The following is a 21457-nucleotide window of genomic DNA, read 5'->3' as shown; positions in this document are numbered from 1 at the left end:
CCTTGGACAGCGATTGGCTGGGTGGGTTGGTGTTTGAGCTCATTATTACATAGGTTGCATGCACTGCGCATGGCTGGGATTGGATATTGCACCTGGGTCTGGTAGATCATCCCACCGTTGCATCGTAGGGTTGAGGGCTGTGGCGGGGTTGGTGCGTTGTTGGCGCGTCTATATGTATATATCCTTGCGAGGTGGAGCTTCCAACTTAGATATATATATTTGGGTTAGGGTTGATTGGGTGCTGGGTGTGGGTGTGCATATGCCGATTTCATGTTCGAGGAATCATGCAAATGGGAAGGGACATGCATAGGCAGGTTGTGTAGCAATTTACTAGTAGTAAGTCCAGATCTGAATGCCGGGTGTGGCCGAGATTGTGTGACCGTGTGACGAGATCGAAGTTACACATCCAACATAATCCGTAAATACTGTGTAGTATGAGAGTTAGGTCTATGTTTCATATAGTATGATCTTAACTTTTATTAGTGACCAGTGCGGAGGGCCGTGCCAAAAAGCAAATGAGCAAGTCATTGACTTCGAGGTTCGAGCGGTGTATACACACGCCCAAGGAACACACACTTGGGGGCTTAAAGTCAAAAATAAAAAATCGCGCATCGGTAACATCACTTAGGACTATCTTTCATGTACAATGTGGTTATGATGATTTACTCGTAGAATATTGGACCAATTACCTTCTGTGCAGTGTCGATCAGTCTTCTGTATGTACGTGTACAGTCTGTACTGTACAGAGTTACATGTGTGTGTAGACCTGGAGACTGGAGACTGGAGGCTGGAGGAGACGCCACAGCCCGTAACTGCGGTGACTCAAAGAGGAACAGGGATACCGGCCACTCAAAGCCCCAAAGCCCCAAAAGCCAGGCAATTTAGAGTTGCTCTTAGCGAGATGCCCAATGTCGCCCAACGATTGGTGTGCAATCCTCCGGGGTGATCTGCGACGGAAACGCCCGCCGATCTACGGCCTGTGTGCCACGAGGATTGCTCTTCGCCCTTCTCTTTGGTGCGTAATATATGACCTGTATGGCCTTCGGAGGAATGGATCAACCTTTACTCGTTTGGTCGAATCGTCCGATCCAAGCATGGATGTGAATCCGTTGATCGACTAAGAACTTTCTAGGCCGGAGCCCCCCGGTGCTATTGAATCAGGAGAACTACTGTAAGTGGCTGGAACAAATCCACACGTTGCACTTCGCATATCGGTTTGATCGGCAAATGTGATCTCCGGTTAGAGCCCTAGAGAGAGGGGGTAAACCGGTAAGCTCCCCATGCTATCTTACTCCCCAGAAGCGGGTCTGGATACATTTCCGAACCCTCCAACCACCGAGCACAGACACGGAGTGGCCGGCCATGCATGAGGCCAGCGAGGAAAGAGAAAGATGCACGGAGCCGCAAGTGTTTTGTTTCAGACCCGCAATTCCCAGAGGGGCAGGTCGTGTCTGTGGTTCGGGATCTTCGCGAACCTCCATTTTTGGTTCAATATTGTACGATGTCGGTCAATATAGTTCAATATTGGTTCTTATTCACAAGTATCAAATAGAATGCTATGGTAGATTTGCGTATGGGCGTATATACCCACCTTGCTCCTGACCGATCCCTCATGAAAGTAGCGCCGACCGTTGCCTTGATTGCCGACCGAGACAAGGCCGGCTTGGGTATCACATGTAAGCACAGAACACTGAACTTCGTTAAGCGTAGATATCGACTTGGCTGTTCCCCTGAACGTCTCTGGGTGCTGTGCCAGCGTTCCCAGTTCTCGCGTTGATCGCCTTCATGTTGCGAATCGCCAGTTTGAAGTCGATCTTGCCATAGTCGTCGGGCATGTGCTCTCCACTGTAGATACAGAGCACCCGCATGCCACGCTTGTAGGAAAGACCGTTTAGTAGCTTGGGTGTAATGAGGAAGTACTGTCCACCGCCGCTGCCGCTGCCGCTGATGGGGTTGCCGTCCTCGTCGGTTTCGGCATCCTCACTAGAGGCACAAGCAATATCCACCAGGCGGCCGTGGACCATGCGCTCGTTACGCGGGTCCATACCTTGATTAATCTCGTCGACGACACGGAACGGCGAGGCGGAGAGAGACTGCAGTGCCATGAGATAAAAGATGGTACTTACGGCTCTCTCACCACCGGATTGGCGATGTGAATCCAAGAGCGACAGTTGTGCGTTCTCGCGGAATTTAACATGGATCTGAATTGCCCACCGGTCGAAGTCGCTACCACCAACCTCGCCTTCGGTCTCAGGCTCATCTTCCACCTTGTCCAAAGTGACTTGACCAGCACATCCGATCCGGTTGAAAGAATCAGCAAAGGCATCGCTGATCTTCTTGATGAGTGCGTCCAGCCTGGGCTCCCAGTTCTTGCGGATCTCGTCAATAGCGCCTCCAAGTTGAGTGAGCTTGTCTTGAAACTCGGCGAGTTTGGAACGGAGCTTCTCAATTTGCTTCTCACGATCTTCGAATTCTTTGATCATGTGGCTACTACCGCCATGGGTAAGTTCCAAGCGGGCCTTTTCGGAGTCAATGTCGGCGTTGAGCTTGTCCATGTCATAATCAGCCAACGCTTGCATCACTTCATTTGCGTCTGGTTGATTGCTAGCTTCTCGGATAACGAGCCTTGCTCTTTGATTGACAACCCTGAGCTTCGCCCGAGTTTCTCTGACAGTGACGTGCGCTTGGTGAGCCTGTATACTTTTCTCTTCTAGCATTCTGGCACAATCATCGTTGCGATGCCGTAGAGTCTGAAGGTCCGAGGTTGCCTCCAAAAGTCGGACCTCCAGTTTAACGAGTTCCTCATATTCTTGGCGGAAAGCTTCGACGGCGTCCTGTTTTTCTCAGATATACGAAGCGCAGACACTAGGAGTAGACTTACGGCATATTTGACTGTGGCCTCAGCCTTCTGAATAGAGAACTCATCTTGCTTGTCTCTATACTCGCGGACTGTATCCCGTACCCCCTCAAATAATGAAGTGAGATTTCGTAGTTTGGCCTCTTGTTGAGCTGTGCGATGTTAGCCAGCTGAATGACCATAACTAAGAGCAGTACATACCGATCTTCTCAGGAATGGCTCGATACTGAGTATGCGCTGTCTGTTTTGTGATTTTCTCCTTCTCGATATCATTCTGTAGGATCGGTTAGTGAGTCGATTGAAGCAGAGGCAAAGGTGTAATTACCGTTTCTTGGTCGATTCGGTCATGATCTTGTTTGATCTTTTCCATGGTAGCTTTCTCAGACTGGAGCTTGTCCTGGATGTCTTTCAATTGTTCTCTCCACAAGTCAATGTTCTCCTGGTACTGCCGCCTGTGACTAACATCCACAGGCCGTGACGTCCACACCTGAGCAGGCTTGATTTGCCGAACCCGGGTGGAAGTAGCGCTGGGACCGTATTCCTTTCGTCGATTCACTTGGAAGCTGTTCTGCCCAGACACCCAAGAGCTCAGTGTACCGTTCTGCAATTGGTTGAAAACTTCCTCTGGGATGTCTCCGAGTCCGATGGGAGTGGAGTGTAGTAACTTTTCGCTGCACAGCATGGCAATGACAGGCTCGGGGCCAATGAGGAAATCCTTCGCCCAACCATCGAATCCCATTTGGCGAATTTGATCGTCGGGCATGGGGGCCCTCATACTATCCAGTGACATCGAGCATGTGCGGATACTGACATCATGAAGGCGCAGTTCTCCATTGAGCGCCCTCTGCAAGGTGCGGAAATCGTTCCGGGTCTGTGTGGTGAACGATGTGAAATCACTCTTCTGGAACAAGGATTCGACGGCATCGGCAAACTTTGGGTCGGTGACCGAGCAGGTCACAATGGGCGGACCAAAGACTTCTTTTTCAAATTTGTCTTGGTTGTCAAGAAGCCATCGGTAGGCTTTCAGCGAATCGTGGGATGCTTGTGCCAACTTGTGTTCTTGTTGGCCGGATTGCGAGTCTAGACTGCCTAGCTGTCGTTCGGCTTGCTGAATCTTCCTTTGCACCTCCTGGCTTTGGTCAATCAGGGGTTGCCGTCGGTCCTTGATCTCTCTGGCTTGAGTTTCAAGCTCGCGCTTCTCAAGTCGTTTCTCTCTCTGTTGTCATAGTCAGTGCATTGTTCTGAACCAATTGTATAGGGTTCTTACCAAGCTTTCGTTGAAGACATCTGGATCGAACTCGACAGGCTCTTCCTCCAACTTGCGTTGGAGCATCTTGATATTTTGCTGGGCGTTTGCTGCTTCCTTCTTATGCGTCACTCCAGTCTTTCTTTCTGCCTCAATCTGACCAGCAAGGTCCTTGATCTTGCTGTCGTATTCGTCGATTTGTGTACCGCGTGCGGTGGCAAGTCTGGATGCTCGTTCAACGGAGTCCTTTCTGTGATTTTTGACACTGTTCAACCGCTCAATATAGGCTTCTTTGAGATTGAGCGCGCGCAGCGCAGGCTCCAGATCTGCCTTGAGCTGTTCATGTTCTTGCTGGAGTTGAGCTGTGGTGGCTTTCAGGACCTCAAGAGCCGCGTACCCTTCTTTGTACTCAACAATTGGACGCAAAAACTCGAGAATCTCGATTTTTCTTTTGACCACGGCTCTCTGGCGCATTCGCTCCACGTCGGCTCTTTGCGTTTCTTGGCGGTTTTCCATGTTCGCTAGCATATCCTTGTCTCCGCGGTTATCGATCTCCAGTTTCTTCTGCTCGCCTCTAAGCGCTTTCAAGGCGTCATGCCACTCGACCATCTCTGGGCCAGCTGCCGCTCTTTGCGTAGAGCGGAGAAGGTCGACCGGGGAAAGTGCAGCGAACTCCGCCACCTTATCTTGAGGGAGGAATTGGCACAGATTGTCCACCTGGATAGCAAACGACTGCGCCAGCTTCAGCACTTGTCTGTTAGATGCGGGCTCTCCATTGATCATGAATGTGCTCTTATTTCCATCACGTTTGATGGTTCGCTGAATGATGGGGTTACGACCCATCTTCGGGGGTCCACAGAGTTCAATCTCGATAGTAGCCTCTCGGCTGCCGTGTTTCACGAATTCGCCCTGGTCTTTGGCGCGCCCGAGGTGCTATAGATGAACCTTCGTTAGTACACCAGACATATACATATGGATGCGCGACACCAGAATAAACCATACCTGAGGTCCCCAGCCTAAGCCCAGACAGATAGCACAGACAAGCGTACTCTTGCCCGTTCCATTTGGCCCAATAACCATGTTCAACTTCGGGCCTGGGAAGAACTCTGCCGACGTGTATGTGACAAAGTTCTTCACCTTGATGCGCACAATCGCGCCCGGCTTGTAGCCACCAGGTCCGAGTCCCGTGTGAGCGGCTGGAGGGACTTGATAGGCAGGCTCTGGGCTCTCCGATACAGGGCTCTCCGATACAGGGCTTTCTTCTTCGCTCTCCTCCCCAGTCTCCGATTCATTGTCATCCGCGGGGTTGAGGCGGGGGCGCTTGTTGCTCGATGAAGAGGTGTACGCGAGTTCGTCGCTATCTTCATCCTCGGTGCCTCTTCGACGACGGGAAATATTTGGTGACGACATGATGGACGAAGCCCTCGAAATGGTTGAGGGCCGCTCATGGGCTGTCGAATTAAATGTCTTTGATCGCCTTGAAGTGTCACAACGCGAGGGGGACGCGTCGAGGAAGATCAATACTAAGCCTGGTTTGGGAAGGCGGTGAGGATCAGCACATGGCAATAGTTTGATGGCGAACAGCTTCACCTTGATAGCATTCACCATGCCTCCTCCGAACGTTAAGCGGTTGATCTTGACTGCCGCAGTCACCTCAATTACAATTACGGGCACGCTGTATGGTGCAGGTATCAAAACAAATCAAGAAATTGCAGAGGTATGAGCGATCACTTTGCGGAGCTTTCCGAATGGTCACATCACCTAGAATTTACCTAACTTACCTTGGGATCAGACAGCAAAGCAACGACAAGAGTCTACATTCGATGAACAGATGAAAGCTTTACAAGGAATGCGCTCAAATCTGACAGCTCGGAGAGGCATCCTCGAGAAACAAATCCGAGACCTTGATGCAAGGATGCTGGAGAAGCAGCAGAAAGGCATTGGCGGAGACAAGCAGCAGTCACCCAAAGAACAATGAGAGATACGACTTCAGCCTACAAGAGGCAGCCCATAATCGACTAGCATTCAACTCGAATGACGGCATATCACCTTATGCCCTCTGATGCAGGCATCAAACATGCTTTGCAGTGCCGCCCTCGAAACAATACCACCAAGTTGGATCCTCGAGCATATTTTACTCTGGTAATAAGGTGCATCGGCCGCCCCACGAGCTTCACGCCAGGCCAATTGCATCTAGGGTGAGGTACTGACCTCCCGTCATCCATCCAGCCGCACTTGGGATCTAAACATAAACATACCGAACCCTTTGGTCTCTGCTCTATGAACAAGTCGTTGATATTTGACTACTTATATTTGAAACAAATGTGGAGACAATTGTCTGATGTACATACCCAACCATCTGTATATTTTTGTTCTATCTCAAGCAATGTATATATGCGTGTATGTTCAATGTCAAGGTTTCATATACTAAGGGGAGCGGAGTAAACCATGCTCAAGCCTCCAGGTTGAGATTTTCAAGCAGGGTATCCAGCTTCTCCAACAAGATCTGATAATTCATCGCATCTTCGTCGAATTCATCCTCAACGACTGCACCATCTAGAGTTCGAATTTCCGGAACGTGCGCCTGCTGCTGGACGTGTTTCACAACCGCAGGAGTCGTCTGCTTGGATACATCGAGTGCGTCGACGCCTTCTGCAAGCTTCGTGACATCCTCATCCTCAATCTCCTCCGGTGGCAACTCCTCGTCCATCATCTCATCAAGACCCGCCTCGTCGAATCTCAACCTAAACCGTTCCCCAAGATAGAAACGAATGTCATCCAGCATTTCAATGGAATCGGTTTCCTGTCTCGCCTTGATACGATATGCAGATTCCTGGATCAACTCCGCGAATTCTGGAGAATCGATATGCGCTTCTAGTCGGTATGCTAGATATCGAGCAGCGAATTCTTCCAGTCGCTGCACACGTGTCAACCACGCAGCTCGCACAATCGAGTATATATCAATATCGTCCTCGTCTGTTGTTCCACGAGTCTTTGCGGCTTCCGCTTGGGACATTCCGGCACTGCCCAGTGTACTAATGACCACCGCAGCTTTAGTCTTCAGCTTTTCGATGAAGAGCATGTCTGCCGCGAAGAGGACATCGACGGCGATTTCCAAGGGGAAGTCGGCTCTTTCTGTGTACAAAAATGTAAGAATGATCTCCAATACCTCTGGTGAACAGTCTATGTCAATGATCGTTAGATGCTCTCTGAGGTGAGCTTCGCGGAACGCAGATGTGAACATAGCCTGGAAGAACTCTGATCGCAGAAGCATTGCTCGATGACATGGGAACAGGATTGACTTTGGTCCTTCGGTTTTCTTTTCTTCCGTGGAAGCTGTAGGGCCGATAGGGATCGAGCTAGCTATTCCATTGCTGGCCTGTGGTTCAACTTCATCTTCGTCTTCATCGGGGAGTTCATCCGCCCTTAGAAGAACATCGGCGAAGATTGCGTTATTGTGATCCCATTTCACATCGTTCACTTTTGAGGTTTCAACCTTCAGCTTGTTTCCCAGAACGTTCGCCTGGAACCATTGTTCCATTTGGTCCCGACCCTTGGAGATCTCGTCGGTTCTCCGTTGTCGGGCGCGTCTCCTGTCTCCGCTATCAAGGATACTATCCAGAAGACTGTGGATTTCCAGGTACTTTGAGACTCTGTCCACTCCGGCAAACACTTCAGACTCGGTGAAACCGGTTCCAGGTCTACTTCTCAAGTCCCGAGGAGCTTCTCCAAAGTAGAGGTATTTGATTGCGGCACCAAATGCCTCCGGGGGGATTGTACTGGGAAGCTTCCATGTTGCGGATTCTGGGGCCGCTGCCAATTTTCCGCGGAAGTACGGGGAACGCGCTGCGAGGATGAATTTGTGCAGGTGGAGGGATTCATCGGAAGCAGTAACCACGATATCGGTTGTCACCGGAGACTCCCGTGTTAAAAGGGAAGTTATATGCGCGGCGAGCGGCTGCAGAGGGTCCGTAGATTTCGAATAGTCGTATTCGAGGAGAAGGTTTCGGATCCGGTCATTTAGGGCATTGTATAGACATCTGAAGGGTTGCCATGGGTCAATTTCAGCTCGTGGGTAGATACTTCATTCTAGTGTACCTTTCGCCTTGGAACGTGTCTCGTTCACACAGTGCACCGGACTCGAGCAGCAGCTGTACGACTTCATAATGGCCACAGAGACTCGCCTTTGAACGATTGGTTATTACATGTTCTCGGGTTTGGCCCTGCGGTTACATGGCACTCACCAGGATCAATGGTGTGTAATCATAAGGATCACGGGCATTGACATTCACGCCATCGGTGATTTTCTCCTGGCAAACTTTCAGATCGCCCTGACGACATGCACTGCAGAGCTGACGGAACGGCTCACTAAGGTCCAAAGGGTTATCATCCTTAATAGTGCCTTCCTTGATCAGCTTCTTCTCATTGACCAAGCTGATCTCCAGCTGGTCCTTCCGTAACACAGTTGGCTCTTCGGTATCCATGGCATATGCAGGTTGCCACCTCGAGGCAAACGGCGGGGGTGAGCTATCGATAAGCTCGTGCACGTGCTTATACACTGTCAAATAGACGGCAGAACAAGTAGACCACCGCCTTCCCTACCTGGGGGTCATATCTATATGATTTGGATATCAGGTTCTTTTATGACATTGTTGCTCTGATTTGGCCCTCTCTGCTCTAACTTGGCCACATGCAATCTACCAAAGGCAAAGATAGTAGACAGAATAGGGCGTAGTTGCTTCCCCTCGTCACAGGCCCATACCTGACCTGTCAGGCCCTGACTTGGTACCTAGGTACGCTCCGCTAGGGTTTTTTTCTTTTTTTGCGACAGGATATATAGAAGGTACAAACAAATAGAAGCTGCAATATAATGATCTGCAGGATCGATCCTCGTCCCTTCTGTAACGTCATCCCTTGAAGTTCAATACCGCCTGCCGTAGAGGGGCAAGTGCCAATATTCCTGCGGTTGCTAAGCAACAGCCAACCCAAACACTTTAATCTTCAATGCTTCCATTGTCTACTCTGCTTCAAACCCTCAATTCCTCAATTCTACCATTTTACTAACACAGGTCTCTGTTTACGTTCATGCATCTTTGACTCTTATTCTTCCGTTTGGTCTCTAGCTTTTTGTTGTCCTCGAATTGCAATCCATAGCCATGGCGATTGCTTTGGCTGAGGCCGACAAGTATGAAATCTTGGACAAGATTGGTGAGTGTGCCATGTTATGACTCCAATAACTCAATCTAAGTTCGAATCTAATCATACTCTTCATTCAGGTTGCGGTTCCTTTGGAATCATCCGCAAGGTCAAGCGCAAGACCGATGGATTCGTAAGTGTTGCGTGGTGCATGTTGCGTACGTGGGAAAAACTGACATGTTTGGCGATATAGATCCTTTGTCGCAAGGAAATCAACTACATCAAGATGTCACAGAAAGAACGCGAACAACTCACCGCCGAGTTCAACATCCTAAGCTCCCTTCGTCATCCCAACATCGTCGCGTACTACCACCGGGAACACCTTAAGGCCAGCCAGGACCTATACCTCTACATGGAGTACTGTGGAGGTGGAGACTTGGGTATGGTGATCAAGAACTTGAAGAAGGCAAACAAGTATGCCGAGGAGGAATTCGTCTGGCGCATTCTGTCCCAACTTGTCACTGCTTTGTTCCGGTGTCATTACGGTACTGACCCCTCTGAGGTGGGTTCGAACATATTGGGCCCTGCCCCAAAAGCATCTGGTCTTAAGGGCAAGCAGGGACAGGTGACCATCCTGCATCGTGATCTCAAACCCGAAAACATCTTCCTTGGTAGCGACAACACAGTCAAGCTTGGTGATTTCGGATTGTCCAAGCAGATGCAATCGCACGATTTCGCCTCCACCTACGTCGGCACTCCTTTCTACATGTCACCAGAGATCTGTGCCGCCGAAAAGTACACCTTGCGTTCCGATATCTGGGCGGTTGGCTGCATCATGTATGAGCTGTGCCAAAAAGAGCCTCCTTTCAACGCTCGCACCCACATCCAACTTGTGCAAAAAATCCGTGAGGGTAAATTCGCCCCTTTGCCTGACTACTACTCGCCTGAGCTTAAGAATGTCATTGGGAGCTGTTTGCGAGTTAACCCCGATCATCGCCCTGACACTGCGGCTTTGATCAATCTTCCTATCATCCGTCTCATGCGCAAGGAAAAGGAGGTTGTTGACCTGGGTAAGACCCTGCGCCGCCGTGAGGAAGTTGCTGTGGCCAAGGTCCGCGATATGGAACAGAACCTGGCCAAGCTCGAAAAGGAAAAGCAACAAATGAAGGCTGAAATCGAGAGCACCGTTCGCAGAGAATGGGAGGTCAAAGCGCGCTTGGAGATTGATCGTCAAGTACAGAGCGAGCTTGAGCGCCTGCGCAAACGATTTGAATCTGAGGTTCAAGACAGAGTTTCCATTGAGGTCAAGAAGCACAAGGCGAACAACAATACCTCCCGCGACGATGTTTTCCGTACCAGCACCCAGGGCTCTAGTTCTTCTCGCTCCAGTGGTCAGGGCTGGCGGTCTTCTCGGTCTTCTGCCAATATGACGGACGACAGTGACAACACTCCATCGAACACCGCCGATATCACCCAACTGTCTCTCGGGTCACCCCCTTCGAGCAAGAGGAAACAGCCAAAGAAGGAGACCCGTACTCCATTCTGTCGCTCAAAGACCGTGGTCGACTCCCCAATTGATGTTCAGATGGCCGAACCTTCTCCCATCTCGATTGCGTCCCTCTCACTTTCTCCTCGTCGTACTTCTGGAACCGGAGGTGCCCGCAACATCTTTGCAGAGGCTGAGCGCAACAAGGCGAAGTGGGAGCCCACTCTTGCTTACTCTGACGACGAGGACGATACCCCCGATCTGCCATCGCCTACTCGGCCTAAGGTCAAGCCTGACCCATTGAAGGCGCCTCGCCGTCCTCTTTTGCGCCAGCACACTGCCGCCTTTGTGCAGAAGCTCAGCACTCAACCATCCCTGTTCCCATCGAGTGGTACCCGCCTGCCTCAGTCAACAAATGCATCTACCTCTCAGTCTGAGGAGCGCAGCGTCAGCGAAAGCAGAGCCAAGTCGCCCCACCGTCGTCTCACCAAGATTCCCTCGTCCGCCAATCTCGCTGCTGATGCATCTCCAACCCGCAAGAGTGCGCCCAAGCAGGCCCAACCCAAGGCCAACGGTGGTGGCGAGGAAATGATGAAGGCTGTCATGCAGCGCAACATGGGTGGTCGTACCCTTGTCGAGCTTGCCCAAGCCCGTGCTGGAGGTCGCCCCATGGACGAGGTCAAGCGCTGTGCTAGCGACTCTCGCTCTTCCGGTCCATCGATGCTGAAGTGCTCTGAGCGGGATCCCCCTGCCATCTGGAACCCTGAACTAGACGAAATGCCCAGTCCCTTCCTCGCCCGTGGAAAGAAGGTCATCCGCAACCTGCGGTGATTACCTGCTGTTTCCATGTTACATTCATATTTCCTTCCTCTTTCAGTTATGGTTTTCTGGAGTTTTGGTGTGCTTGGGGCTTGTTATGAACTGGAGTTTTCCTGGTTGATTTTGATTTTGATTTGGTTCTTTGGAAAGTCGTTTGATTCCCATTGCCCTGTCCACCATTTTGGTTTCCGATTCTCACTTCGTTTCTTGTGCATAATTTCCCCCTACGTCACGGAGTTGGCTCTAATGTTGCGTTCTGGGTGCATCCTTGCCTGCATTGCAAGTACACGGAGTTGGATACACATATGCCCCTTTACTGTGTTTCTGTTTGGCCCTTTAGCCTGCGTTGGCTACCCTGCCTCGCCCCGACTCGACTCTTCACCTTTCTTTTGTTGTTATGCCGTCATGCCCTTTCCTTCGATGAAGGAGACGATTGATTCTCTGTACATGTATTCGTTTTGCATCAGCCATGCACTGTTGATTTCTTTTGCTTTTTCCCCCCTGGTGTTAATTCCACTGTTCATCGTACTGTCCCTCGCAAATACCGGGTTTGCTTGTCATATTGGATAAATCTTTGCTGCGCCTCCCAATTTGGAGTGCTTCATATCTGCATCTCATTGGTTAATACTTCTTCTCGACTTTGTTCTTGGACCACTTTTGTGAGCCCGTGGTTGAGGAGTTTTGGTGCTAGCATTGTCTGTTAGATGTACATATCCATGATCAGAAGGAACATTCTCACTCACTTTATTCCAACGTAAGCTTAGATTCATTTTCAATAGATCTAATGCCTGCGCGGACGTATGTGGACTACCTCGGCTGGGATATATATCCCAAGATCATCGATCCTATACTCACTACTAACAGGTTGAGTGATACACATCTCAACCCTCAACTTGCAACCGCATCATATCCCATAAACCAGTTCATAGAGTAGATTGAGTAAGATTAAGCCCAAGATTCTTCATCCTCAACTTCCTCCATCTGCACAGTCCTAAGTTCCCGATTAAACCGCTGCTCCTCCTCCTCCAACGAAATCTGCCTATCCTTCGCTGGAGCTTCAGGCCCAGGCCCAGCAGAAGCATTATAGCCAGCCTTCTCAAGCCGATCCATCTCCTCAGGCTCCAACAATTTCCCTTGACCCTTAATAGACTGCTGCTTCATCCGAACCGCAGCCGGAATAAACTTATTCGTCGCCTCCCGCCGCAAATCACGAATCTCAGGCTTGGCCTCATACACTGTCTTGGGCGCTGCAACCGTCGTCGGCCTGGACGGTAATGGATGAGGACCACGCTGTGCACTCTCGCCCTGCGCGTTATCCCCACCTCGTCTCCGCTGCTGGCGCGGAATCGGCGGTGGTGTATCCCGCGGCATGGGTATCCTCCTCACATCCTCATCTGTATCACTGCTCTCATCATCGGCCGGCATGCGCGTCTCGTCAGACTCGCGTCTCCGCTTGCCTAGTACGCCCTCTCGACCCCCTCGTCCGCCGCCCTGGCCGCCGCCTCGGTTGTCATTGTTGAATCGGGGTGCTTTCTCGCCGAGGGCTTCGCGCGCTTTCAATACGCCTCGTAGATCTTTCTCTAGAGCCTCGAGAATCTCCTTGTCACGCGGTCGTAGTTTCTGGCCTGATTCTTCGGCTTCTTTGAGCTCGTTGATCTGTCGTTGGATTCGATCCGGATTGCGCCGTGCGAGCTTCTCGTTTCGTCGTGCTAGTGCCTCTGCTTTGCCCTTTTTTAGGCTTTTCTGTTTGTCTTGTTTTCGTTGCGCCGCGGCTGGGTTGATCGAGCGCTCTTTGTCTCTGGCCATGGTGTCGGTTCCGGTGTTTGTATCGAATTTCTTGGTTTGATTGTATCAGTCGGTATTGCGGGAGCTTGGCCCGGTAGTGAGTGGTTCGGGGGTTTGTCGAATCGATTGCCCTGCTTGCTCGTCGGTACCGGTACAACGGTCTGGACTCTGAGGCACGTGAAGGAATCAAAATTGGAGGTGCAGGAAAGGAGGGCGCGCAATGAGAGGAGAGTGTTGCAGGCTGGGGATCAAAGCGTCTTCAATCGGGCCGTTAGTTAGATGCAGGAAGTCAGCCTCACAATTTAGGCGATGGAATTTGGCAGAAGCTAAAGCGGAGTGGAGAGCTGTCGGATCCATGGTTCACCTCACTGCAGTACATACTATGGAGTATATTGCACTATATTGCACTATACGGGATTACCGTGGACTATATTGGACTATACATTGAGTCTGATTGGTTTCGTATTTTGCAGATATTGCAGAGCCTCTTCCCCATCTTGGGACAGGTGCAGTAGCATTAGATCAGATGTAATGCAGTATATAGTAGAATACAATCCCAAATTGCTTCTTTTGACTCCTTACAAACCCCTCTTTATGGGGGTCCGAGGTATCAGATTTCCGCCTGAGCCTGTGCTCCGACCAAGGATATAAAACACTGAAATCCCACTAGACCCTTCGGGTGTAACTGGACTCGAGCCGCGCGCGCTGTTCAGTTGGCGCCGATACCCCCAGTTCACATCTTCTTCCTCTCTCTTTTTTACCAAAAGCAAGCTATCTGCTTTTCTCCCCTCAACAGTCGAATAGTCGCACTCCGGTCTGACTGCGCACAGTCTCTTGCACTCTCTCTCCGCACCTCCTCCCCCCGCCCATCCACCATCATGACCTGTGGTCCGTTCGGTCTCACATCGAGTTTGATCGGCGCCTCGTAGACTGTCGCGGTCGGAGCATGTCTCTGCCGGGACCAAATGTCCGTCTCAGCCTCGATCCCCGACACTTCGCTTGGCCTCACCTCCTCCGAGATCCAGATCCTCCGACAGCAGCAGCAGATTGCCCTACAGGGCGGCCATGCCGGCAATGGGGTTGCCAGGGGCAGGGGAACAGGGAGAACCAGCAACTCCAGCTCGCGCGCTACCAGCGCCGCCAGCAGTCAGGGTCGCTTGCTGCTGGATCCGATGAGTCTCCGCGCGTTGTCGCACCAGCTCGACGGCTTGCAGGCTCAGATCCGTCATCGGATCGAATATGTATGTTTTGTCTCGTTCAGCCTGGTTAGTGGATGTGCTTCTAACGTGGGATGTGTGGTATAGCTAGAAGATCAAATGCAGCGCTCCATTCAAAACACCTACGACCGCGCGGGCAACGTCATTCGCAATGCCGATGCGGAGATTGCCCGCACCCGTGAGATTCTTGCTTCTATCGACGAGCTGGATAATGAGTTGGCCAAAATCGCCCATATCCGTGATATCGTCAAGGGTTTCCGTGGCCGCATCGAGAACTTGGATCACCGCATTGACCAGAGTTCCCGACGACGACGATGAGTTTACTCTTATACTTCCTGACATACCTTCTACCAAACCTCGCATTGTACAAGGTCATAACTTCTTCACCCTCTCCATACCTCTCTTCTACTCGACCGCTGGATGGTCCGACCGATACACCTATTCCTCTCCACACGATACGTGAATGAAAGCCAACAGAACAAAAAGAAACAAAAAACTATATACCGACTGTGTCCTCGCGGACTATTTCTCGAATATTTGCTAGTCACCATATTCCACATTTCATTTGCCCGCGTTTCTGATTTATTGAACAATTGGTTAAAAGAACTGTATGCCTCACGGCACCGTCGAGTCGACTCAATGAGAACACGACCTCGATAGGATGGCAGTATACGATGGCACTGGAGTTGGATTGATGAAGGCCAGAGCACTCATCTTGCTGGAAATCCTTGAGATTTGATGTCTATCATGAAGGATTTTTAATGTGTTTCCGAGTGTATAAACACGACTCTTTCTGTCCTTGATTTGATGCTTCTGCTATTTCCTCTGTTTCGATTCCCCTCTCTGCATTTCTCGTGTACATTGCTCTTAGCTTCTTCTGCTTTGATGTTGGCCGATATGAGGATAATCATAGCTAGGCTTGCAATTTTTGCAGTATAATTCGGCAGTTTCTCAATTCCATCGTTCCTTCCGGTGGACTTCGTGTCTCGGCGCATCAGACCGCATTGATATTGAACGTAATGGGAGACGCCGCTGTCGGGTGCCATCCACTAAGCTTTGTTCGTTTTCGATTGGCTGATATTTGGTGTAGATTCCTGAGCTGACTGGCACACAACGTGGTATGCAGATAGGGTGTAGCTCGATGGCCATAAGGAGGCCTTCCAATCGACTCTCGTCCCAGTTGCATGCATCGAATGCAAGACTGCTGGCCTCCATGAATTTGAATCCGAGGGGGCCGTGGCTGTGGCAGTGGTTGTAACGTAGAGTGCGACACGTCCAGCAAAATGTCAAACGTCTGCAGAGTTGACCGGGCTGAAGATGAAGGTGTTGTCACGTCTATCACGTCGCTTCCTCGACCTTAGCATTTGCAGCGGCAACTTCATGCTGTAACGCTGATTCCTCGCGACGTTGTACGAGCTTCTTTCCACGTTTTTCCGTTTGGGGGAAACGCTTCACGGTCCCACACTCGAAGCAGCGGACGACCAGTATGTCAGCCCATGGCTTTTTGCCGCCGCGACTCGCATTTTCCATTTCATGCGAGCAGTTCAATCCAGGCGCAAGGAGTGTATCACAGCGCTTGCAGACGGATCTCTTCAGCGCGATTGGCAGCCGGATTTGAGTCTTCAATGCCACGCCGCGCAGATGAGATACGCATAACCTGGAGAGGTTGTTCATGGGCTCCGTGGTCTTTCTGGCGCCAGACGTGCCCCGCGTACTCTTTTTGTCATTTGAAGTGCTGTGTAGACCATTTTGGTCATAAGCTGAGTTGCCAGTCGCTTCAGAGATCACTTGGTGGGCTGTGTTCTGTTGCGAATTTTGCAGATAAACAGCTGCTTTCTGAAGATAATCTAGGCGGGCTCGAATATGACCCTGGACGTTCTTGCCCTCTTTCTTAACCTTAGCCTTGGCCATGTTCACTTGGATTGGACCTGACTAGTTGTAGGCTGCATCTCAAAGTTGCCTATGGAAGCTTATGGCGCTAAGCCCGAAGCGGTGAGGCTGATCCGCACGTGACTCAGCCAACCTCTTCTCCCTCGCCTTCAACCTTCCACCTCTGTCTGTCGATCCGACCTGCCATTCAAACCACGGTCCCGTCCAATTAATCTTCTCATCTCCGTTCTCTCATTTCTCTTTATTCTTTAACCCTTCTCACTTCAACTTTCCCCAATACAAGTACTTTACACGTCGCGATGTCTCACGAGGAAGATCTCATCGATTACTCCGACGAGGAGCTGCAGACCACCACCCAGCCCACCACCACTGCTGCGCCCGCCGCCGCCAATGGTGATGATGACAAGCAGGGTGATCTGACTGTCACTGGTGGCCGCCCCGACAAGAAGGGTAGCTACGTTGGTATCCACTCGACCGGTTTCCGCGATTTCCTCCTGAAGGGCGAACTCCTTCGCGCCATCACCGACTGCGGCTTCGAACATCCATCGGAGGGTTAGTCTAACTCATTTCCCACAAGCGTTCCTCCATTCCTCCAAGCTCCAACGTCCGTCCATCCTCGCGGAAGATTCTTCGGTCGGTATATCTGGCAATCAGCCCTGTTTCGAATCTGCAGACGACATGAGGATGCGCGCTTTGAACAAAGACAAGGTCTTCACTATATGTTGGTCGCAGGTCATGATACTCTCGCGCAGAGCTCAAGCCTTCGTCAAGGACCACCACATTCTTCATTGGGATTGGCGCATTGGTGAATTATGCGTGTTGCGCTCCGTCGTTGTCAGGCGCGTCCCTCATGTTGTCTGCAGAGCAGGTTTCCTATGAACTTGTATATTTCACTGTGACCTTCAGTCAGAGTAGTCTGACGAGGTGGATCAAGATGACCTCATGGCATCAATTTGCGCGATGCTACAGGATGGACGGACCTTGCGAGACGATTGCCTTTGCTTCTCATTTCATCGAACACAATCTAACATCGGCTCCACCCCCACAGTCCAGCAAGTTTGCATCCCGACTGCTATCCTGAACGTCGATGTTCTTTGCCAGGCCAAGTCCGGTCTCGGTAAGACCGCTGTCTTCGTCCTGACCACTCTTCACCAGCTGGAGCCCGTCCCTGGTGAATGCCAGATCCTGGTCATGTGCCACACCCGTGAGCTCGCCTACCAGATCAAAAACGAGTACGCCCGTTTCTCCAAGTACCTGCCCGACGTCAAGACTGCTGTCTTCTACGGTGGTACCCCGATCCAGAAGGACGTCGAGACTCTGTCCAGCAAGGAGACCTACCCCAACATCGTCGTCGCCACCCCCGGTCGTCTCAACGCGCTCGTCCGTGACAAGAAGCTGTCCCTTCGCAACGTCAAGGCCTTCGTTCTCGATGAGTGCGACAAGATGCTCGACCAGATCGGTACGTTTACGAATATACAAGTCGAAAATATCATCGCTAATATTGCTCAGACATGCGCCGTGATGTCCAGGAGATTTTCCGTGCCACCCCCGCCGACAAGCAGGTTATGATGTTCAGCGCCACTCTCTCCCAGGAAATCCGTCCCATTTGCAAGAAGTTCATGCGCAACCCTCTCGAGGTTTACGTCGATGACGACACTAAGCTCACCCTTCACGGATTGCAGCAGTACTACATTAAGCTGAGCGAACAGGAGAAGAACCGCAAGCTGAATGAGCTCCTCGACAACCTTGAGTTCAACCAGGTCATCATCTTCGTCAAGAGCACCCAGCGCGCCAACGAGCTTGACAAGCTGCTCCGCGAGTGCAACTTCCCCAGTATCGCTGTCCACTCCGGTGTCAGCCAGGAAGAGCGGTATGTTTATGCCTGTCCCGCTATCGCCGTGGCATATTGCTAACTTCCCCATAGTATCAAGCGCTACAAGGAGTTCAAGGAGTTCAACAAGCGTATCTGTGTCGCCACCGACGTCTTCGGCCGTGGTATCGATATCGAGCGTATCAACCTGGCCATCAACTACGATCTCCCCGCGGATGCCGATTCCTACCTCCACCGTGTTGGTCGTGCCGGTCGTTTCGGTACCAAGGGTCTTTCCATCTCCTTCGTCAGCAACGAGGATGACGAGAAGGTCCTCAAGGAGATCGAGAAGCGCTTCGAAGTTGCCCTCCCGTTGGTCCCCCAAAATCCCCAGGAATTTTATGAACAAGCACTCACCAACCACCAGTGAATACCCCGAGGAAGGTGTCGACTCCACCACCTACATGGCTTGAATGCCTGTTGAAAACTTTTCCAATTTTCGTTTCTCTTTTCAATCGTTACTGGCGCAATAGCTCGGGTTTTGATATCTTTTTTTTCGTGGGGCGCTCCCTCTACCCCGGCTGCAGAGTGAGGCAAACTCTGCCATGTATCTGAAGATAACACTGGAATCAAGAATGGGTTGACCCTGCACATGTTTTGTTCTTCCCATGATCGTGTAGAGTTGTGTCAGTCGGCAAGTCCGACATGAAGACAGAAAGACGTGTAAATCCAACCAGGTGATCAAGATCCTGCCAAGTTCCGACCCATTCAGAGTGGATAAACAGCATCTAATCTCCAAATCGATTATCGCCATCCCCATCTGCTCCGGGGCCCAATATGCGGAGGTCCACAAATGGCTACATACAGTACAGACCTTGGCTCTGGATTGCAGTCGTGCTCCAAAGCTGACTTGCAGAGCCCTACATGGCAATTGCCCAGATCCTTCACTCGATTTTTGTTTCAGATGCCGTAATCTGACTGATCCACCTTCAGAGGAACGAAGGACTGGATATGTATCTGGCATGATATGCATCTCATTTATGTTTGCGATATTCGCCGAATCAAAGTGAATCATGTCGGTCTGTTTCATATATTTGCATCTGTTCAATTTCTGCTTGTCAGCTGCTCAATTGACCCAGAGAAAGTTTCCCCTGCATGCTGCAGTAATGACAGCTGTCGAACTTATGGACACGGGATGGAAATTGGGATATGCTGATGATCATAGAATACGTCAATTGAATTGAATTCAAACCCAGTCAATCAATTCGATCACCCATGTTTATCCCCAATGTACAATGTATACAGTATATAATCTAGACAGGATTGTTACTATACAGCAACCTGGAAGTAACATCAATATATTCACCATAACCAAACCAACTGCCGGTAACTGATACAGTAAAGGCTTAAGCCACACCCAAACGAAACGGAGAAAAAGTGGTCCAAAGCACACACTAGAAGACGTTGAAAACCGCTGGTTGGCTGCCAGGTCCACCGGCCCGATCGACTCTCAGGCTTAGCGTCTATCAGCAAAACAAGGCACAAGGAGGCTAATCCTTGCCCCCAAACCTTGTCTCGCGTTTTCATGTGTCCACCAGGGGGGGGCCCTCTGTCTCGCTTCAGCGGAGATGAGTGGCTTTGTCTTGGTTTTGAATATGCGAGTACGAGAACGGCGTTCGCCGGCTTTTTTTCACTGCCACTGCCGAGACATGATGGTTACTTTCATTACATTATTTGTGGCTGCTTGACTTAGGCTGCCACTAGTTAGGCTTTTTTGGGCGCCGTTGTCAAACCCGCTGAGTCATTAAGTACAACGGCGAGAAATAGCGTGTGACCAGAGGTGATTCATGATTATGATAGGTCAATTACTCTGTACTATGGGCAAGTCTAGGAATTTTCTCTATGCATCCGCGAGTTTCCGGGTTTAGAGCTTGGGCCCCTGTGAAATTAACGGGTTTCAAGGTTAATTTATGGCAAACCGGTATTAATTTAATGACATCTGTGGCTCCTGAATCATAGTGCTATAACTCTCTAACTTGGACACTGTTTGCGGGCGCTGCAAACGTGGTTACCCCTGGCCACACATATATCTGTTTCCGGCCTATGCACATTACACTATACACATTATACATGTAGTGTACACAATGTACACTTTGTACAGTATTGTATTTGTGCTCCACAGCGAATCCTCCAGGTCTGGACTCATAAATCGAATCCACGTTCTAGCCCTTTCCACCTACACATGTACAATACTGTACATAAGTTAACGTTAACTGAGCATATTCCACGTTCAATACCATATATTATTGTAAATCCCCGATATCAAACCCCCGAGTCAAATACATCCCTTGATTAAACTGCAATCGGAACGTCGATCACTGTGGCATGCTGGGATTATCAACACCGCCCCCTTCACAGGGCCGATCCTGATCATCCCTTGGATCTCAGCTCCTCAGCCTCCATGCAGTTCTCATGCTGTGGTTGGGCCGAAATTAGTCTTCTTCTAACGGTATTGACAGAGTTAAAAGGACCGAACAAAAGTCCCTTGTCTTCGTGTTTGGTGTGACTACCCCGGCATTACTTCCAAGTCTACTAAGGTTCGAGAGAATGTCGGAGCGGAGAGGGAGAAGGAGAGGGAGAGGGAGAGGGCGAGGGGGTTGATTCCCCCCACTTGCTTCCCTGTTGTATGACAGTCTGGTTGTTAATTTTTTTGTCGATCAGGGATACAAACGTCGCCATGCTGGACTTTGTACTTTGGGATCTGTCGGGTGACGGGTATCAGGTACCTGTACCTGATTGTGGTTGATATAGTTCAAGTATGCCCGTGTTGAACTATATTGACATACTCTGTAAAGTGTTATGTACAGTACATTTACTGTACCAAGGTAGTATTCACTTGCAGCTCACTATTGAATTCAGCAAAACAAAGTGCCTAACAAGATTCTATGTGATTCGGCCGTGACTTGACAGGTCTGCATCTCTGCCACTAATCACGTAGATAGTGGGTTTTCAAGTGGATGTGGTGACGGAGGCCAGCACGCGGCCGATATCAAGTACGCGTCAATAGTAAATAAGTGTTAAGTGAGCTATTGTTACTTACACTGTTATATCTGAGTTATAGTCTATACAGTTGAAGTATAAAGGCGAAGCTTGCAGATCGCCGGTGTACTGTATTGTAAGTGGAGGGCGTATATCTGTGTACTGTATGAAT

At 50.4% G+C, this 21457-nt stretch overlaps 8 protein-coding genes across 8 annotated transcripts; 4 read left to right on the top strand and 4 right to left on the bottom strand.

Moving 5' to 3' along the window:
• Positions 1 to 1700: 1700 nt before the first annotated feature.
• Positions 1701 to 5513, bottom strand: PENARI_c027G11540 (DNA repair ATPase SMC5; the record flags this gene model as incomplete). Its single annotated transcript, XM_022636138.1, has 6 exons — positions 1701 to 2834; positions 2882 to 3009; positions 3059 to 3131; positions 3183 to 4073; positions 4125 to 5036; positions 5106 to 5513. 6 exons carry the CDS (start codon positions 5511 to 5513, stop codon positions 1701 to 1703), a joined length of 3546 nt encoding a protein of 1181 aa, XP_022484008.1.
• Positions 5514 to 5709: 196 nt separating this feature from the next.
• Positions 5710 to 6081, top strand: PENARI_c027G06666 (uncharacterized protein; the record flags this gene model as incomplete). The annotated part of the gene is made up of 2 exons (XM_022636088.1): positions 5710 to 5820; positions 5896 to 6081. The coding sequence occupies 2 exons, from the start codon at positions 5710 to 5712 to the stop codon at positions 6079 to 6081; spliced, it is 297 nt and encodes a 98-aa protein (XP_022484084.1).
• Positions 6082 to 6555: 474 nt separating this feature from the next.
• On the bottom strand, positions 6556 to 8587 carry PENARI_c027G02078 (ankyrin repeat and BTB/POZ domain protein; the record flags this gene model as incomplete). Its single annotated transcript, XM_022636045.1, has 3 exons — positions 6556 to 8143; positions 8202 to 8287; positions 8348 to 8587. The coding sequence occupies 3 exons, from the start codon at positions 8585 to 8587 to the stop codon at positions 6556 to 6558; spliced, it is 1914 nt and encodes a 637-aa protein (XP_022484038.1).
• Positions 8588 to 9259: 672 nt separating this feature from the next.
• On the top strand, positions 9260 to 11556 carry nimA (serine/threonine protein kinase nimA; the record flags this gene model as incomplete). Its single annotated transcript, XM_022636079.1, has 3 exons — positions 9260 to 9311; positions 9380 to 9432; positions 9493 to 11556. The coding sequence occupies 3 exons, from the start codon at positions 9260 to 9262 to the stop codon at positions 11554 to 11556; spliced, it is 2169 nt and encodes a 722-aa protein (XP_022484063.1).
• A 933-nt stretch (positions 11557 to 12489) lies between these two features.
• Positions 12490 to 13350, bottom strand: PENARI_c027G10553 (WW domain binding protein 11; the record flags this gene model as incomplete). The annotated part of the gene is made up of 1 exon (XM_022636128.1): positions 12490 to 13350. The coding sequence occupies one exon, from the start codon at positions 13348 to 13350 to the stop codon at positions 12490 to 12492; it is 861 nt and encodes a 286-aa protein (XP_022484097.1).
• A 944-nt stretch (positions 13351 to 14294) lies between these two features.
• PENARI_c027G10056 (uncharacterized protein) lies at positions 14295 to 14864 on the top strand (the record flags this gene model as incomplete). Its single annotated transcript, XM_022636120.1, has 2 exons — positions 14295 to 14570; positions 14634 to 14864. 2 exons carry the CDS (start codon positions 14295 to 14297, stop codon positions 14862 to 14864), a joined length of 507 nt encoding a protein of 168 aa, XP_022484049.1.
• A 1020-nt stretch (positions 14865 to 15884) lies between these two features.
• On the bottom strand, positions 15885 to 16457 carry PENARI_c027G00731 (ribonuclease P Rpr2/Rpp21/SNM1 subunit; the record flags this gene model as incomplete). Its single annotated transcript, XM_022636031.1, has 1 exon — positions 15885 to 16457. One exon carries the CDS (start codon positions 16455 to 16457, stop codon positions 15885 to 15887), a length of 573 nt encoding a protein of 190 aa, XP_022484013.1.
• A 278-nt stretch (positions 16458 to 16735) lies between these two features.
• Positions 16736 to 18676, top strand: PENARI_c027G07822 (ATP-dependent RNA helicase SUB2; the record flags this gene model as incomplete). Its single annotated transcript, XM_022636098.1, has 4 exons — positions 16736 to 16988; positions 17485 to 17895; positions 17946 to 18306; positions 18361 to 18676. 4 exons carry the CDS (start codon positions 16736 to 16738, stop codon positions 18674 to 18676), a joined length of 1341 nt encoding a protein of 446 aa, XP_022484118.1.
• Positions 18677 to 21457: the final 2781 nt, after the last annotated feature.

The sequence above is a fragment of the Penicillium arizonense genome (assembly GCF_001773325.1).
Source record: "Penicillium arizonense strain CBS 141311 chromosome Unknown PENARI_contig027, whole genome shotgun sequence".
Taxonomy (NCBI): domain Eukaryota; kingdom Fungi; phylum Ascomycota; class Eurotiomycetes; order Eurotiales; family Aspergillaceae; genus Penicillium; species Penicillium arizonense.
The sequence above is the reverse complement of the archived record's forward strand: the minus strand, read 5'-3'. Positions and strand labels throughout refer to the sequence as shown.